The sequence below is a fragment of the Podarcis raffonei genome, chromosome 7 (assembly GCF_027172205.1).
Source record: "Podarcis raffonei isolate rPodRaf1 chromosome 7, rPodRaf1.pri, whole genome shotgun sequence".
NCBI lineage: Eukaryota > Metazoa > Chordata > Lepidosauria > Squamata > Lacertidae > Podarcis > Podarcis raffonei.
In genome coordinates this window covers 62,262,959-62,283,015 of record NC_070608.1, presented here as the reverse complement: position 1 = coordinate 62,283,015, position 20,057 = coordinate 62,262,959, and the positions used below count along the sequence as shown (strand labels likewise).

General features: G+C 40.3%; 1 protein-coding gene across 7 annotated transcripts in view; it reads left to right on the top strand.

Annotated features, from left to right (window-relative positions):
- Nucleotides 1-20,057, top strand: part of HIVEP1 (HIVEP zinc finger 1) — an 84,318-nt gene that overhangs the window by 44,762 nt on the left and 19,499 nt on the right. For all 7 annotated transcript variants that reach the window (XM_053396905.1, XM_053396899.1, XM_053396901.1 and 4 more), the window contains 2 exons: nt 9,473-9,526; nt 12,899-18,801. In XM_053396905.1, the coding sequence (XP_053252880.1) occupies nt 9,473-9,526; nt 12,899-18,801 (5,957 nt within the window). The remainder of the gene's footprint in view (nt 1-9,472; nt 9,527-12,898; nt 18,802-20,057) is intronic.

Genomic DNA, 20,057 nt, shown 5'->3' with positions numbered 1-20,057 from the left:
GTAGCCACATGACTGTAATGCTAAGCCAGAAAACTCCTCCCGATGGTCTGTTAGTAATGAGGGTTGGGTGACTAGCAGATTCAGGCCTGGTTCACACATAACAACACCATGGTAAGCGTTAACCGTAGTTAATATTAACCAGAGTTAAACCTCAGGTTGTACATCACATAATAATTAATTAAAAACGGCAGCAAGAGCAGTCAAGCCCTGAGAGTGGTTTGAATTTGTTCTGTAAAATGCCCTGAGACCTCCGGATTTAGGATGGTATATAAATTCAATAAATAATAATAATAATTTTCCCCCACTCTTCCATCACAGCTTTTGTTGCTTTTGAGTGGTGACAGCTCCTTAGCCATACGTAAGGAGGACGTTCTCAAAATGATAAGCTACGGTTAACTGTAACTAAAGTTTATCAACCAGCAAACCTTGATTAACAAGCAAGTCTTAATCATAGCTAATAAATCATAGTTAATTTGCTGGGCGAGGTTCATACATAATATTAACCAATGGTTTATGTGCAAACCAGACCACTGACACCTTACTGGATTACCAAGAATAGCATCAAATTTTTGTTGGCATCTGTCTGTCTTGAGAGACGACCATACTGCCGAGGGTGAAGTCAAACCACTGAAGAATTATATCACCTACTGTGGCTGCAGAGACTGGTAACTCATAACTGCCTCCTCCCCTGTGGTTTTTGCTGCGTTTGCAACACCAAAGTGACCTATCTGGGGTGGACCAAACGCAGTAATAACATTTCTATGTATTTTTATAGTAGGATAGGGAAATGTACTCAGTGTAATTCTCCTCATTCTATAAATTTGTTAGAATTTATACTCTGCCTTTCTATAGAAACTGTACTTAATAACAACAACAATAAAATTACAGATATTGGCCTGATGCACCATTTTCTTTCACTCTGTCCTGTCTTTGGAACATTTTGGGATGGAAGATATAGATGTAAATGTCATTAATGGAAACCTTTGCTTGCTTTATGTGCACACAACTGTTTGTTTAGACTAATTGATAGGGCTACTCTGAAGGGCTCTGGGAAGCTTACACAAATATTTACAATTTTACCCGGGGGGGGGGGGGGATAAAAGAACACTGAAGTAGTAAAACATTCCTCTGAAAAGGCTCCAAAATAGTCAGTGCCCTTTGTATTTCATGTACGGAATAGCTGGCAGATTCTTGATTTGGACTATTTAGCTTTGCCAGGTAGCCACTTTGATCATAGTGAATCTGATAATTTCCTCTTAGAAATATGCTTTCCCCCTAAGAAATTCCAAAAGTGAGATTCATAGAATTAGGCTTTCTCTTTCCACTTGCTCTAGGTGGACTCTCTGTGATGCACCTTCAACATGCAATTGTCCTCTGTCCTCCTTTCTGCCTAATTTTGGCATGGTGGTTCTCCACCCTCTCACCTGGATATGCTATAGGAAGCCAAGGGCCTGTTGATTTTTAAATCATTTTTGTTTTTTGTACTGATAAACACACATGGTAGCTAAAACCCAGGAAGCAGGCATCACAAAGGAACTGACTATGCCTACCATGCTATTCTGTAAAGCATTTGTGAGATACTGTATATTTATAATTCTGATGGTGCCCAAACATATGTTTCCACTGAGACAAATGAAATCCAAATTACATGGGTTGCAACTTTTGTTAATAAAATGAACCACCTGCTTGTCTGTGCTTTTAGTTCCCACTTTAAGATTTTGGCATGTTTAAGCCTGGATTTTCTCTGGCCTGCTTTTGTGTTCAGCCTACTATTGGCCTAAACTGGGCTGATAGACTCTAGCCCCATTCATTTGAATACAGGAGTTCCCCTGTTTTCATATGTGAAAGGTTGGAGACTGCTTGGTGTATGTTCTTGAATGATAATAAAATTGAACTGAGGGCCAGTTTTCAGTGTAACTTGAATGTGTGTTAGTAGGATTGTAAGATACGTCTGTGCTGTGCACTTGATTGTTATCAAGTAGGCTGCATAATATATATTCAGATTAGAAAGCAAAGTTGTCTTCTCTATAGGGAAAAGGGAAGCTGTATGGATGAATATCAAATTTATGTGGCATGTTAGTGTTTGAAAATGAACTCCACCTGAAAGGCCACCCAGTAGCAACTAGGACTGTTTTTTATGTAATATTACGTATGAAATATTTCAAATCTAGTTTAGTGTGGTGGGTAGAGTCCAGGATTCAAACCCCCCCCCCCACTCAGCTGTCATTTGAGACCATTCACAGTCTGTCTCTCAGCTTAACCTGTCTCACAGGGTTGTTAGGATAAAATGGGGAGGGGGAGAATCATGTAAGCCACCTTGAGCTCCTGGAGGAAAGGTGGGCAAAAAATGTAAAAATACTGTGATCATGGCCAACTGTAACACAGTTCCCCATGAAACTATACAGGTACTACCGTATTTTTCGCTCTATTGGACACAGTTTTTCCCCTCCAAAAATTGAGGGGAAATGTGTGTGCATCCTATGGAGCGAATGCAGGCTTGTACCATAGCCGCGCGCAACCCCTCCGGCAGGGAGAGGCTGCACGGGGCTATGGCTTCTTTAGCCCTGCACAGCGTCTCCCGGCAAGGAGAGGCTGCACGGGGCTAAAGGGGAAGCCAAAACAGCGAGCGGGATCCATCCCGCTCGCTGCCTTGCCTTCTTCCATAGCTGCGCGCAACCCCTCCGCAAGGAGAGGCTGCACGGGACTATGGATTCTTTAGCCCCATGCAGCCTCTGCACGGGGCTAAAGGGGAAGCCAAAACAGTGAGCGGGATCCATCCCGCTCGCTGCCTTGCCTTCTTCCATAGCTGCGTGCAACCCCTCCGCAAGGAGAGGCTGCACAGGGCTAAAGGGGAAGCCAAAACATCAAGCGGGATCCATCCCGCTCGCTGCCTTGCCTTCTTCCATAGCTGCGTGCAACCCCTCCGCAAGGAGAGGCTGCACAGGGCTAAAGGGGAAGCCAAAACATCAAGCGGGATCCATCCCGCTCACTGCCTTGCCTTCTTCCATAGCTGCGTGCAACCCCTCCGCAAGGAGAGGTTGTGTGCAGCCTGTACGCTGCTCTTTGGGGCTGGGGGGGAAATATATTTTTTCTTGATTTCCCCCCCCTAAAAACTGGGTGCGCCCTATGGTCTGGTGCACCCTATGGTGCGAAAAATACGGTAATTAATTTTCTCCACCATCAAAAACATAATTAAGCCTTCAGATAGGTTTTAATGCAGTTCTTAAAAACAACATCCTTTTCTCCCTTAGGACAACATCTTCAAGAATTAAGGTACCAAAAGTTGATACTTAAGACCTAGGTGGTAGACAGGTTTTTGCTGTTCCTCTTCTCAGAAGAACATTTGACATAAAGCAGAACTTAGAACCCTCAAAAATTAAAGGATAATGAGTTTACCAATCCATGTGGGGCCTGATAAATCTGCTATCAATAGGACAGAGAAGGCTTTTGAATCCAGAAATCATGACAGCCCTTTTGCTAATTGAATACAAGCTCAACCAGACTCTTGAGTCTCAAAGCACAGAGACATGAGACCATCTTAGTAACAGAGGTTGTATACTTAACAAAATCATTAATATGCCAGTACACGTGTAGGAATTTTTCCATAATAAATTGTGCAGATGCCTGCCTGACTCTGTAGGTGCATTTTAATACCTTCTGCTCCGTATAAAAAGTCACATTGCTTGTTTTTACTTTGCTGGTTTACACATTTTGCAGTTGGCTTACCTGGCTTTGGAGAGACTATAATGTCACCAAGAAATTGATTCCTGTGGTTTCACAAATAGGATTTACTATATAATTAAAAATAAGTTAGCAAATGTAAGCACAGGAAGGAACCCGCACAGATGTACATCCTGGTTGTGCATTCTTAAACACCAAAGAATCATTCCTGTTGCTACTGTAATCAATGTTAGAACTCCTATGAGCTCAAGTGGAATCATGATTATAGCCTGGGAATCATCCAGATATCATTATTCTCAAACACTTGTCATTTAGGAGATAGATTGATACATTATCATGTGTGGACCCCCCCCTTGAAGTTTTGTGAGTAGTTTATATTATTGAAATAATATTAAAGTAAATTATCAGTACAAAACATTTATTGCCACAGCTAATATCTTACTGAACTGAATATAGTAACAAATCCTATTCTGGGAAACAAATAAGACTTGCTCTCAGTAATGAGAAGTAAAGCCATTATGTAATGCTACTTGTGTACTGTAAATGGATGTCTTAATCTAATGGTTCAACTAGTGACCTTTGCTACCATGTCGTTTGCCCAATGGCTGCTTGTCCTCAGATTTTAAAAAAACAATTAACACAGACACAGTGTCTTTCAGGGAGATGCTGCAGTTTCCATTTCTAAACCAATGAGAATGAGCAGTGATTTATCTTCTTTCTTTTTCGTTAACTTTTTCATTTTATTATAACAGCAGACAAAAATTAAAAGATGAGAAACAAAACTAAGAAATAGGCACGTAGAGTGTGTAGTTGCATATGAAGTGCATGTGAAGATTATCAGTTTTATCAAATCATCAAGTCTAGTTCCAGATTTGCCAGGCTTGTGACGAGGGTTGTCTTGAAAACGATGATTCTGCTGTGTGTGTCATAAAGGAATAAAAAGTGTCTGGAGCTTCTAGGCCCTTTCAGAATCTCAGATTATGCATGGTTTCCTCCACTATAGATTTATTCCAGAGTACAGTAAGTGGTACCAAGCGTCCAGTGTAATATTTTGAGCTGTTTTCCCTTGAGTTGCAATTACTGTTCTGATTGCCAAGATCACATATAAGACCAGTTCTTTTGACAACATAGTTACATTGGTATCATCGTCACTGGCCTGTGTCCAATGGTCTATTTAGGTTGTTTTTGTTGCTTTAAATAACTTGTATATATGAGACTAGTTACTTGTTAAATGTTGCTGTTTAGCTTTCCCAGAAATTGTAGTTTCATCTGTCATTGTTTCAACAACAAAAATGTTACCAAAACATTTCACATTTCCAATTCAAGTTTTCGAGTCCATTTTTCTCAAATTCTCTCTGAATGATTATGCTTGCTTATCAGCTGCAAATTAGCTCTTATGTCGGCAGTCCACATGTTTTCTTGTATAGAGTTCATTCAAGGTCACAAGCAGAAATACGGAATATAGGAGGGACACATTTTTCCTTGGCTTCTGTTCTTAACTATAACAAATGTTTGTCTAGCAGTACAAATTAGCATTTAGAGACTAATTGTTTTGCTCATTAGTCTGCTAGTTTGAAAGTGCAGTTCCCAATACATCTCTTACCTTTTGTTGCTAATTGTCATCCTTACAATTTGGCGTAGGCGATATGGGCACTGGAAGTTGGAAGTACTGTATGTGTTTTGCTCATTTACTGTTCCTATTTACTGCTAGTGTAATTTGTTCTATCTGCTGGAAACACAAGGACAGCCTTCACCAACCCGTGCTGGCTAGGGCTGTTGGATATTGTAGTCCAAAAGATGTGGAAGGTGCCAGGTTGCCAAAGGTCGTTCTCAAAAAACTTACAAACTCAAATTTTGAACACTAGCATCATGGTGTATGTTAGGTCTAGAGCTTACATGGATAAAAAGGAAGGTGCAATCCTCTAAATGGCTACTCAGAAGTAATTTCAACAGTGCTGACATTTTAGAGGTTCACCCAGAAACTGATGTCAGCAAACTGGAAAGCTGTACTGATGTGCCCCCTGTTGATTTTAAATGCTTTCAGCTGAGATAAATAAATTGAACTCACAAGCATAATATGGCAAATCACGAACTAGGCAGCAGACTGTATGTAAGAAAGACAGATGACATACAACATAAAAACCTTGGTGCAAGTTGACAAAATGATGCCGAGATAAAATGACACTTACAAAGGCTATACCAGCACAGCAGCATCATTATTAAGACTTGTGAAGTGAAATTTTTGCTCTACTGTTGATATACTTTTCCTAGAACACACACAGGTAAAGGGTACCAAAGTGTTGGACATTATTCAAAAGAACAGTAAAAGAGCTCTTCCCAGGCCACACCCCGCATTGGCCTTCCTTCACAACCCAAGTGAAGTAACCCACAACCTGGCTAGAATGAACTCTGATAATGCTTATTTATTATTTGAATGGAGGAGAGAGAGAGAGAGAGAGAGAGAGAGAGAGAAGAACCTAGCTTGTTGTACATATATAAAAATTACATTTGTTGTTCAGCATGTGGCCCCTGAAAGGTTTCACAGAATTATAATTATAATTTATTATTTATACCCCGCCCATCTGGCTGGGTTTCCCCAGCCACTCTGGGCAGCTTCCAACAAAACACTAAAATACAATAACCACTAAAAATACAATAAAAAGGTCCCCTACCCCTGATCAATCAATCAATCTTTATTGCGGTCAAAGACCAGACAGCAAATTAACAGCAACAACAACAACTTATGCCACATCCGCATGAAGAAGCAGATGTAATTAAAATTCCTCTATAAACTTATTTACATTAAAAACAACACTCCTTCAGCTAAAATCTGTATCCCAGTGATTAAAATCAGTACTCATTCGCTGGCCATCACTGTCACCACAACCTGTCTTGTCTTTGGTGCTATAAAACAGAATTTTGCAACAGGCCTGATGATATCCTGATCTTTATTGGCAAGAAGGTATTTAGCATAAGTTTCCTCTGAGCAGCCAGGTAATTTCCTTAATAATGGTAAAATTAGCTCTCTTTGGGTATCACAATACAACAGCTCCCCTGTACCCTAATTGTTTTAAGTGACAACCACTTTGGAATGGGTTGTGCTCTTGACTGCCATCAGAAATCATTGGTGATGTATAAGGATTTTGAACAGATATGTAATGCTCTCGTTGTATCTGCCCTACACACCAGCAATGATACTGAAACACAGTGGACATCAGTATTTGAGGTATGGTTTCCTTTTGCTGGATTTGATTATCCCAAATTATAATCTTCTCTACAGGTATTGTGTCTGTTTTTACTGTTCATAAAACTTTTTAATTGTTAAATCCAAATCTTCAACAGTCTTTTCCCCACTACCACAATCTACCACAATCTAAAATAATAAAAATTATAAGTGTCAACATACTCTGGAAATGAGATTATAACACTCACATATACAGCAAAAGTGCCTGGTCTTGAATCAAATCCCAGCTCAGACAGGGATTTTGTGGATGACCTTGAACAAGTCTTCTTTGGTCTCTGTAAGGTGATATGAAAAGGATAGCAACCTGTCTCTGTGGTTGTCATGGGGATGAGTTAGAACAGGGACTATAAGGCAACTAGAAAATCAAATAATAAGGAATAATAAAGTTTCTTCAGAAGTGTTCACTGAACTATTTAGATACCCCATGGCTTGGATCAAAACAAAGCTTCTGTCACTTTATTGTAATAGGAAAGAGGGCACTTTAAAGCTAAATATTTTTGCAAGGAGTGCTGAAAAGTCACTGAGAAAGGGAGCCCTTTGGGGGCAGAAGCACTTGGAAAACATACACAACAAATAATGGTAGCCATTTATTTATGTATGTATATTTAATTATTTACAGTGGAATAGCTCCCTCGAGAGGTTGTGGACTCTCCTTCATTGGAGGTTTTTAAGCAGAGGTTGGGAGGCCATCACTCATGGATGCTTTGGTTGAGATTCCTGCATCGCAGGGCGTTGGACTAGATGACCCTTGGAGTCCCTTCCAACTCTACAGTTCTATGATACTATTATTTCTAACCCACTTTTCATCATATCTGTTCTCTGCCATAATCAGAACCAGGAAAGAGACAGTTAATATTCAGTGAACACAGACGGGTCAGAATATTACTTTCTTATTAAATGAGGTTCTGGATCAAGCCAGAAAGTGCTTACAATGAGGCTGATACCATAACCTGAAGTGGGATGCTGTGCCAGCGTGAAGGTTTAGATCAGTATGTTAATATATTGAGGTCACTCCGGGCAATACCAGAATAAATGTGATTGAGGAATCATAAGTATACTAGCGTTTACTGATCTTTTCCAAGTAAATTTACAGGGACTTCTTTGAGGCGTTTCCCGCTGTTTTGTTCAGAAAAAGAGGCATTGATTTAAACCTTATGTTCATTTAGATTTTCAAAGATGTGCAGAAGAGAACTTTTAAAGTTTTTCTCCTTTTCCCTACTGTTTATATCTTACTTGCAATTTTGACATCTGGTAACATTTTCCTGTATAATCCAGATGTAAGGAACCTTAACTTCTGACACCTCTTATTTTCAGGACTAAGACTTTGAAGATTTTACTCCAGTAGTTTAAGTATCAGTGATTGAAATCCCAAACTGCTTGAACCCTACATATATTTGTAACCACCTATTTTCCTTTGTCGCATTCTGATCTTTTACATCCTCTGAAAGCACCGCATAATCCCACCCACATTATGTATTTGAATAGCATCAGTCCTTCTGATTATTCCTTAACGTGAAACTCCTGCCTCCTGGATTTTTATTACAGCCTTAGCATTTTCATGGATACATTATTAAGCCCTATTTCTTCAGACATAAACTTGTAGCCAGAAGCATAGCCACTAATGGGCTGCGCTAATTGACATTAATATTAATGTAGTTTTAAATGGGCTGCATGGCCTAAGCTTTCGGAGTAGGATGGCTTTCCCTAAGAACATAAGAGCACTGCTAGATAAGATCAAAGGCCTATCTAGTCCAGCATTTTCTTCTCACAGGAAGCCCATAGGCAGGTTGTTTGCACAATAACCCTTTCCTCCTCATGTTTCACAGCCGCTGGAATTCAGATGCATACTGCTTCTGACACTGGAAGTAACATATAGTCATCATGACTAGTAGCCATTAATAGCTTTATCCACCATGAGCTCGTCTTAATTCCCTTTTAAAGCCATCCAAGTTGGTACACATCACAACACCTTGTGGGAGAAAAATCCCATAGTTTGACTATGTGTTGTGTGAAGAAGTACTGTGCAATGTGAGAGATGAAAAAGCATACCCCTGTCTAGAAATGTGAAGGCCTGGAAAATAATCCAGAAAATTTGGGGTAGATAGATGGCAAACCAATTTTCCTGGTTTGTTTATGGGCCTTCAAATTTATGTACTTACCTGCTTTTTCCACAATACCCCCCCCCACTTACCATTTTGTCTATGCTTTTGTCTCTCTTTGTGGGGGTGGGGGGAGATCAAGATAGAAATGTAATAAAAATAAATGATAAAAATAATAAGCTAAAAAGCCCCAAGCCTTGTAAACTTTCCTCATGGGGTAGTTGTTCCAGGTCATCAGTCATTTTGGTTGCCTTCCTTACACTTCCAACGAACAGTGTTCGCATTGTATATGAGGATGGGTAAACTGTTCAATAATGTTAAAAAGAGGGGGGGGGGTTGGTGTGTTTTTTTACAAGTGTTTATTCAACAAAGTGAGGGGAAGAAATTAAAACAATTTGTGATCAAAGTATGTTTCCCCCTCTTCTGATTTATTTTTTGTTTTCATTAGACAAAATTGAAGAAGCACAAAAAGAACTTAATGAAACAGAAGACTCACAGAAAGGTAAAACACACCACTGTTTCTCTTCCTGCACCCTTTCTCCAGCAATCCCATAATAATAATGATAAATAATGATATGCAAATAATACTAATAATGAAAGACCATCATCAGCTCACACTGCAGATGCAGTGGCCAGCCATTCCTGACCATTGGACATGCTGGCTGCGGCTGATGGGAATGTGAGTCCAACGAGACCTGGAGGGCACCATGCTGACTAGCCCAGTCTGATCTCCTGTTCCCCACAGTAGCCAATCAGATGCCTCTCTTGCTCTTGTCCCCCAGAAATTGTTCAGGAGCAGAAGGTCTAAGAAGATGGGGATTTCACTTAGCTATAATGACTAATAACTAACTGTGATAATTTTATCTTCCCTAAATTTTAAGCAGCTGTTGATGATGCAATCTTATTACCTTATCCTCAAAGTATTCTTGCTAAATGGACTGAAAGAACTTAGTTTAATAATTATTAAAGTTCTCTCCATATTTGCGTCATTTGGAACTTGCTTGGAATAATTTTAGCTGCTTGGAATATGTTGATATTGTTACTACCATGTTCATTACTGATTATTTTGTATTTCCATCATTGGCATCCACCAGTCTTGAAAACTTGCGTGCTGATTTGGAATTTAAATTTTGACCATTTTCATTCAAGTTTCCTAAAAACCTGTTACTGGTAAATGATCGTCACAGGGAATTTTTTGCGGAGCTCTGAAAGGGAAGGAAGCTAAGGCCTCCATCCTGAGGTCTCTGCGTAAGGTTATTAGTGTTGAATTGTGTATATGTCTCTTTAAAAACACACATATACCCAAATAAACCCTTTTGAGGCAGCTGCCAGAAAGGGCTCAATCTACAGCTTCAGGGCTTTTAAATTTAAGACACACATTCTCCCCTGATTCCAAACATCTTGTAAGGGCCAGCATATATTGAATACTTGGTTATATGTCCCAGAGCACAAAAAGTGAAATCAGCCCTTAGTTTATGGTCTTTTACACTGCAAATTATTACCAGGTTTAAACACAAAACCTGCTCTCTGTATCTGACACTGGATTGCCTGGCTCTCATTGACACGGGTTGCATAAGGAAGTTCAATGTGATTTGCCAGCAGTATACAAGCCTTGCCTCCAAATACATATAACTTACAGCATTTTGTTAGTACTGAATAAAAACCCATTGCCTAGAATAACTTACCGTATATTATTTTGCACTTTTAGTAGGGCACAACTTACATAAGCCTTAGCCATCTCTACATACAGCAATACCTTTATTTTAGTGCCACATTGACAGTGATGGCAAAGATAACTAATACTTTAAAGGGTATCTAGGTAACCAAAGCCTTTATTTTATACATCACTGGGTTTCTCCAAGCATGAATATGTACTGTTGTCCATTTCTGCTAACCCAGGTCATAGCTTAATTTTAAAAGCAAAATAAATTCTTGAAAGGTATCAAGTTTCCCCAATGTAACTAGGCTACAGCAAGCTGGTTGTTCCTTCTGTCTCAGTCAGGTTTCATTCATCCCATTCTGTTTCTTGTTGGGTGAATCTGTATATTGCTGCCCCACTTCAGTCTGTCCTCATTCCTTTGACTGCTCAACTTTACATGTTTTCTAGGCTGAAACATATTGTGCCTGAGGAAGAAGCATTGGGTTGTCCACAGTTGTATTCACTGTGGCCATGTCTTCCTGCAACTTGTTTGATATCCAGTCCCAGATGCCTTTCCCCCATCTAAATTCTGTGTCTTAGTCATTTCCATACCATTGACCTAGGATTCTAATTCAAGATCATTGCTCTTAAATTCTTGTCTGAATGGAGAAGTTAATTTCTGCTGATGATTCTTGAAGAAAACATAACATTTGTAAGTGCATATGCTTTAAATCTCTCACTGCTGAAATCTACTCAGTAAATCAGTAACGGGTGCCAGACCCAGCAGAGCTGGGATTGTTTTGACAATAGAGAAGAAAACATACTGAGTGTGCTTAATTTAGCACTTAATCTTTCAAAGCTATTCTGACAATTCTGTCTTAAATATGAAGAAAGAATACATGAATGCATTGATTTTTGCTGAGTACAACAACGTCTCAACAAAAGAAAGTCTTCCATTCAAATGTTTTCAAGTGAATCTTTTAAAGGTCTAGAGGCCAGAAGTGCGAATGCCTTTTAGATATTTGCCTTCCCCACCTGACTCAAATGAAGACTTGGTTGCAGAATTATGTTTTGTATTCTCTTAGGAATGGGGAACATGTGGCCTTCCAAATATAGTTGAACACCAGCTCCCAGCAGTCACAGCCATCAAGGATGGTGGGAGTCCAGCAACAATGGAGAACCCGTGGTTCCCCATCTCTGCCGTAGTATTTCTTGTTGACGAAGTATTCCATTTGAATAGAGCAGCTTAGAAACAGTCCCATGTGCTGAAGGTGGGCCCATTAAGGCTGGACAATAACTGGTTTTCAACATCACAATATTTCACCAGTTAATCTTTGTGATATATCAATTTATCATGATGCCTGAAATACGGATGGAACTGTGTAGAGGTGAACGGTTTTCAACATTATGATATATCACCAGCTGAACTTTGTGATATATAACAATGTCCAAAATAAGGATGGAGCTATGTAAAGGCATTAGCTGGTTTCACGGTTTTTCACACCCACACCCACACATTTCATGATTCACAATATATTGACAGGTCAAAAATTATGAAACCAATATCCCAATATGGACTTCAAACTGTTTTTGGACAATCTTATCAATATATCACCAGCCTTAGGGCCTGTATAATAGATTTTGGAGGGGACCAAGGACCAGAGTGTCCAAACTGTGAACTAGTATCTATATTATCCACTCAAGATAGACCCACTGAAATCAATAAAGTTAATCGTGAGTGAAAAGCATTGGTTTTAATGGAGTTACTCTTGAGCACATCCAGAGACAAGATGAGGAGGGAACATTGTTGGACCAAGATTCATCCTAATGAATTTCATTCATATTTAATGCAGTTAACTGAGCAAATGGTTTGTATAGTGGTAATGAAAACATGATGAAAATGGAATATAATTAATATGTACAAGAACTGAAATAGGTTTGGGAGGGGTCTCTGAAGCAAATTCTGTAAAATTAAGAATGTACTTAAAACTAGTGTGGTTCAGTGAAATGCTGTATTAAATTCAAACTCGGCTGAGACTCACGAACTTTAGGTGCTCTTGAGCAAATTACTATCTTCTGCCTCAGTTCCTATATTGCTAAATGGAATGGCATTAAATAGGTAACAAGGTGTGGGTAAAGGTTGGGTAACATTTAATATATTGAAAGTACTATGTAAATGATGCTGATAATATTTGCAGAATCACCATTTGACTTTTATTTCTTTGTGTTTGACAGAAATCTCCAAGGTTGTTACAAGAGGGAGCACGGACACAGTTAAAGGTGTGAAACGTAAAAAGATTGTAACTGAGAATCACCTGACAAAAATACCAAAATCGCCTTTGAGAACTCCAGCTCGGGCAAAGCTTAAAGAAAAAGTAGAAGAGCCTTCTTCATTGTCTAACATCCTTCCTGATACTTCAGAGCTCCTAAAAGAAGTGCACAGTTTGGCAACGCAGAATGGGAAACAAAACAAACAAAATGAGGGGGTGCTTAGCAGTGAGGTAGCTATTAAAACGTCCAAATCTGAGACTTCGGTGCACCCCAAATTGTCTCTGTTACCTCAATCCTTGGACTTGAATAAATGGCCAGTAGAAGACCACAGTTCATCCCAGTTAAACTTACCAGTGAAGAAGGGTTCCACTAGCTCAAGTGCAGCCAAGGCTGACAATAATGAATGTATTACTTTTGTTGATTGTAGTCATTCATCCTCATGTACAAATACTGCATTCGATGTCTTACTGAAAGCTATGGAGCCTGAGCTGAACACCTTAGCACAAGAGTGCCCTTTCAGTGGGATGCAAATAGAAAAACTGAGACCAAATAAAACTGCAAGCGCCTCATCTTGTCTCACATCCAATACACTGAGTGTCCAAAGTCATGCTGCTTTGGTGCAGCCAGAATTTGTAGCTGGATCTCAATTTCTTCCTTGCACTTCACAGACTGTGCATGTAGCAACATCAGGGAAGAGTGAACAAGCACAGATGCCCTCAGTTGATCACTCACAAGAGCAAGTTCTTGCTAAAGCTGGGCAACAGAACCAACAAATTGCTCCATGTCAGAGCTTCACTAATTCTCTGGTGCAACAGCCGAACCTGGAAAATCTCAAACTCCAGAATATATACAGCATAGCAGTAACCTCTTCAATAATGAGCCCCCAATCCTCTGTTACTCAGGCTTTTTCTCAAAACCAGCTAGTAGCAAAATCTCCGTTGTCAGTTCATCCCTCTAGTTCTACCACCCAATTATCTATAGCTCCCTTGTACAACTCAGCCCAGATAGCTTCAGTTGTCAGCCATGGTGTAGAACAAATATGTAACCTTCTAAAAGTCCAGAAGCCTAAAAAACTAGGGAAATATGTCTGTGAGTATTGTAACAGGGCTTGTGCCAAGCCCAGTGTTCTCCTAAAGCACATCCGCTCCCACACAGGAGAACGACCATATCCTTGTGAGACTTGTGGATTTTCATTTAAGACCAAAAGCAATCTGTATAAGCACAAGAAGTCTCATGCTCATGCTATCAAACTTGGACTTGTCGTCCAGCCAGATTCTAGTGGGTTTCTCTCCCATGAATCTGACAAAGCACTTAGCATCCATTCAGATGTGGAAGAAAGTGGTGACAGTGATGATGAAGGCACAGCTGATGAAAGACAAGAAGACCAAGGATCATTAGAAATTGAACCTGTGCATGTAGTGAAAATACCTTCCAATTCTGACTCATTGCACAAAGGTAGTCCCATTTCTTTAAGAAATCCGGAATATATGCTGGGTGACTCCTCATTTCAGGACTCATCTGTGCAACCAAGGACAGCTTTACCCAAGGTGATCGTTTGCCCTGTTAATGTATCTCCTTTGAGATCAGATAGCCCCAAAGTAGCAGATCCCACCTCTACACTTTCTAAAACACAACAACAAGGGGACTTGAAAGTAACAAATGTGAAACCAAATTTAACACATGTGCTGGTAAATGAATCTGATGCTAAGCAACATCAGAAAACTGAAACAAGCGTTTCTGAGGAACAGCTTGGGACCCCTGTAGGGACAGCAATACATGCGCAATTACAAAGACAGCAGGCAACAGATTGTTCTCAGGATCAGCAAGTAAAATGTCTCTTGAGCCCCAGAAGTTTAGGTAGCACTGATTCAGGCTACTTTTCACGTTCAGAAAGTGCAGATCAGACCATGAGTCCACCAGCTCCATTTATGAAAGGATTGCCTTCTTCCGAAAAAGACTCAAGTAAAAGTTGTGTGCCACGAATGAGCACTACTGTGGCATCTGTTGTGCAAACCATTTGTGTTGACAAGACCTTGCTTTCATCTGGCCAGATGAGACCACCTCTGGCCACAAAAATGCTTGAAGAACGCATTTCAAAGATAATATCTGATAATGAGGCTGTAGTGGATGACAAACAGTTGGATAGTGTGAAGCCACGGAGAACATCCCTTTCAAGAAGAGGTAGTATTGATTCTCCAAAATCCTACATTTTTAAAGACTCATTTCAGTTTGACCTAAAGCCTATGAGTAGAAGGACTAGCTCAAGCTCTGATATACCAAAGTCTCCTTTTACACCTACTGAGAAGTCAAAGCAGGTTTTTCTGCTGTCTGTACCAACTCTTGACTGTTTACCTATAACCAGAAGTAATTCTATGCCAACTACCAGTTATTCAGCTGTACCTACAAATGTAATACCTCCCCCTCACCCCCTACGTGGAAGTCAGTCTTTTGATGATAAAATTGGCTCCTTGTATGATGATGTCTTTGTGCCAGGACCTGCTACTCCACAGCTCCAAGGTGGACACCCTCGCACCCTTGTTCGGCAAGCAGCAATAGAAGATTCTTCGGTCAGTGAAGGGCACACTTTTGGACAAACACGATCTGTAGATGAAAGTTATGGATGCAACACATCAAGTGAATTTTTAATGTCAAGAAGCAAATCATTTGTACAAGGGTCAACTGTGGATAAAAAAAAGTCACAGCAAGGCCGAGGGACAATGTTTGAGTGTGAGACTTGCAGAAACAGATATAGAAAACTGGAAAACTTCGAAAACCACAAAAAGTTCTATTGTTCAGAGTTACATGGACCAAAAACCAAGGCAGCTATACGAGATTCTGAGCACAAGACGGTCTTGAACAGTACACAACCCCAAATTCTTCACTATCGAGTTGCCACTTCAACCGGTGTCTGGGAGCAGACATCTCAGATAAGAAAAAGGAGGAAAATGAAAAGTGTGGGAGATGATGATGATGAACTGCAGACAAATGATACAAGTAGTAGTTTGTCCAAGAGCATAGCTGGGTCAGAGTGTCAAAACAAACTCGGAAATACCATCAGTGTCTCCAAACACACTGCCACTGTTTTAGGTTCACGTAGTATTTCCTTACAAAAACTGGCACAAGATGAGCTGGAGACTCGTGGCGCAGAGCAGACTGTGGGGCCAAAGATGATGTTGCCTGGGGAGAAGCAGGCTGTTCCAGTGGCACCAGAAAAAAAAGAACTGAAAAGACAAGGGGCCGGGATTTCAGTAATTCAGCACACAAACTCCTTAAGCAGACCTAGTTCATTTGAAAAATCAGATTCATTTGAAAGGGTATCACCAGTTTCCCTTCAGGATGCTAACAAAGCTGTGAAGCTCCATTCCTTGAGTACCATTATAGCTCAAGAAGAGAAGCATTCTCTCCTGAGTGCCTCCCACCGTCCTCAAGTAGCAGAAGCCTCAAGAGTTCAGCTGCATGAACGTCAAGTCACTTCTAATGAAAAGAGTGCACCAATGCAACCACTAAGACTTGTTCGCCAGCATAACATCCAGGTTCCTGAAATACTGGTGACAGAGGAGCCTGATAGAGATCAGGAAAGCCAATGCAGTGATCAGGACAAGACAGAAAAATTTAACTGGCCGCAGCGTAGTGAAACCTTATCAAAGCTACCAACAGAAAAACTTCCACCCAAAAAGAAAAGAATTCGCTTGGCTGAAATGGAGCATTCTTCTGCTGAGTCGAGCTTTGAATCTACGCTTTCTAGAAGTCTCAGTCGGGAGAGTAGCTTGTCACGTGCATCTAGTTTCTCAACTTCTTTTGATAAAGATGACGTATCTAAGAATGAGAGTGCTTCCAAAGCAGAGCCTACAAATAAATCCTTGGAATTTCTTACAATTCCTACAAGTTCAAATACACTTAGTGTGCCCGGTCCTCATTTCAGAGAAATGCGACGTGCTGCTTCTGAACAAATTAACTGCACCCAGCCGTCCATGGAAGTTGCCGATTACAGAAGCAAGTCATTTGACTGCGGAAGTGCAGTTCCATCCAAGCCTGCCTCACTTCTAGAGATCTCTACTTCTAAACTGACTTCTGGCAGTGGACATGTACCTTTGTTAGAAAGGAGAAGGGGCCCCCTTGTAAGACAAATATCTTTAAATATTGCTCCAGAAAAGAATCAGCCTGATGTCATGTCAAGTACTTCTTTTCAAATAAGTCCTGCAACAGATATTTCTTCAGTGTCCTTGCAGAGGTTGCAGGGCTCTGGGAAACCCGAGGAATTGTCTTCAAGTTCTCAGCACCCCCAGACTTACATCAAGCCTTTGCGTGAGTCACAGTCAGTGAAGAGCAACAACTCTCTTAACCCGCCTTCTAGTGAACGGTCTTTAGGCTCTAGTTTACATCATCTTGGCCAGCAAGCTTCACTCAATCAGTATTCCCAATCAGCTTTCAAAGGATCAGCACTTGGAACTCAGAAAAGCATGAGCATGGCTGCTGGTCAGCACAGTATGCAAGAAGACTGTTTTGCTCCCAAATATCAGCTTCAAGTTAAAGCATCGCACATAGGAAAGCAATATCCTTTAGGTCTTCCAGGTGCAGCTGGCACAGAGCAGACTGGGTCTTCATTAGAAATACATACTAAACTGAATGACAAAGTGTCCAAGCAATATGTGGCACCACCCTTGCAACGAACTGCTCCCGATAATTGCAGTGGTGGAATGTATCATGTTGCGCCCTTCATCCCCGTGCGCATTCACAGTAATATTCCATCATATGGTTTGGCTGCTGTTGCACCCCTTCCTCAAATTTTGGTAACACGGGATCAGGTAAACCAGTCTCTCTGTAAAATAAACACTGCATCAGTGCCAACAGTCAGAGATCAAACTCAACTGCCAAAATCCCACAAAGATCATCTGAGGTGTTTGCCAAGTTCACAGCCAGCATCTGTGTTTGAAAATCTGATTTGTGAGACGGAAAGCAAAAATTCAGCTTCCCTGGGGTCCTCAAATATGATTCAGAAAGTGCCAGTTGGTGTACTTTTCCCTCAGCAGGAAGCCACAGCCTCAAGTAAGCGCATGCTCTCACCAGCCAATAGTTTAGACATTGCCATGGAAAAACACCAGAAGCGTGTTAAAGATGAAAGTGGAGCTGCTTGCACTACAGGTGCTATGTCACTGCATCCTTTGACTGTAAAGGCTAGTGAACCTAACAAGCAAAAAAAGCCACTCTTAGTGCGGCAGATCTGCACAGTTGAGCCCCTTGAAGGTTTCTCATTAGATCAAGATGATAAAAGCACTGGAGCTGGTAATTCGTCAGATCTTCTGCTGCCTGGTTCAGCTGAATCTGCTCGGTGTGGGGCTTCTTCACTCATAAAGGAGCCTTTAGAATATGATAACCCATCAATCTCTGAAATTGGAAGGTTTGCAGTCAGAAAGTCAGCTGAATCTACTTCACTGAATATTCAGACTTCCTTTCTAAAGGTTCCAGATAACAGTCAAGAGAGGATGTCCCCAGAAGTGAATGATGATAAGCAGTCCAGTGTTTTGAGCCAAGCAAAATCTGGAGCCGCTTTGTCCGTCGTGAATGCGGATGATATACAGCGATTATCTTTTCCAAGCCTAAAGACTACAACAAACTTTACATGGTGTTACTTGTTAAAAAGGAAGCCTGTGCATCTGTTGCAAAATGACCAAAAGACTTCAGTTTATTCTTCTTGGTCTGTCAGTCCTGACAATCCCAATCCACTTGGTTTGCCGACAAAACTTGCTCTTTCCCTTCTGAATTCAAAACAGAAAGCTGGAAAACCATCTTATACTCTAGCAATAAGTACCAACTTCAGATCCGACATACTGGTCTACTCAAGCAAGTGGAAGAACAACTTACTTAAGGTACTATGCATAAAACATTTATTTTAAGAGGGGGAATTCAAGTGTTTATACTAAAGTATTTATATAAGCGCTTTAAAATGAGGATAACTTATTTGCATTTGGGAGGAAAACTCATTGAACTCTGTTGGTGCATTGTTAATACTGCTTTATTGCATCACTATATAAATGTTGAGCTATCTTTACCTAGCTAAAATTTTAGAGGTTTATCACATCTCATGAAAGCCATATCCTAATTTTAAAAATTGTGCAGAAAGCCAGGTGCTTCTGCAAAGAGCTTTTGGATATTGTTTGGACACTTGAAATTCCCAAAAGAGCTAATATTATTCTTTAAAATTCCTCTATTGAATTTCATGGAATGTAATGTTAAGGTGTCTCATACTTCTTCACAGCTCATTTCCCCACAGGGCAAGGCCTACACACAGTGACACATAACTGAGATCCTTTAGGAATAGCAGTGTTCTGTCATGTCAGAACTGCAGAGGAGTTTTCTGTATGAACACTTCATTGGGGTCAAGAGGTTTAGCTACATGAACCTCAGAGAAGAGGAAAGTTTTAGTTGCACTAAAATGCAATAGGCGTTTTGTGCATATAGCTAAAACAAGATTGACTTTCTGCTTTGAGTCTGTGCAACAAAAAGCATGCATGGGCTGCTTTTCTTTAAAATATTTTATTATTGGGGCTTAATGAAGGTTACATCTTATTATAGTACTGTACTGCATTGGCTTGAAGAAAAATTATATAAAGAGAGAAGATTTTGGGGGGAGTATTATTGAATAGAATTTATTTTAGAGAGAAATGTGGGCATTAATTTTGAAGCTGGTAGAATAGATGAATGGAAATCCCTGCCTGATCCTAAACCACCCCCCCCCCCAAAGTTGGATTTTTAGGTTTTGAAAACTAGTGGGACAGTGAAATCCCTTTCTGCATTCATTCACTTGCACTCACAGAAGGAATTCCTGCATCCAATGATCCCCATCCATCCTTTTATATTTACTTCATCCCAATATCTAATATTCCAATAACTGTATTTACATCATGTAATCTGTCACTTGTGGAACTTCCATTGAATAAGCCTCTCTTCTGCACTTATGTTTATTATTTTCTGACCCAGTCCAATACTTCACCTGCAGATCTTACAACATGAGGAGTAGCATCTAAAACTATGTATTTCCTTGTAGCAGGATGTGCCATTTAGGGGTTTTGAAGGAATGACCAGACCTCACACAAGGTCCAGAAGTCTAGATAGAAATGCTCTA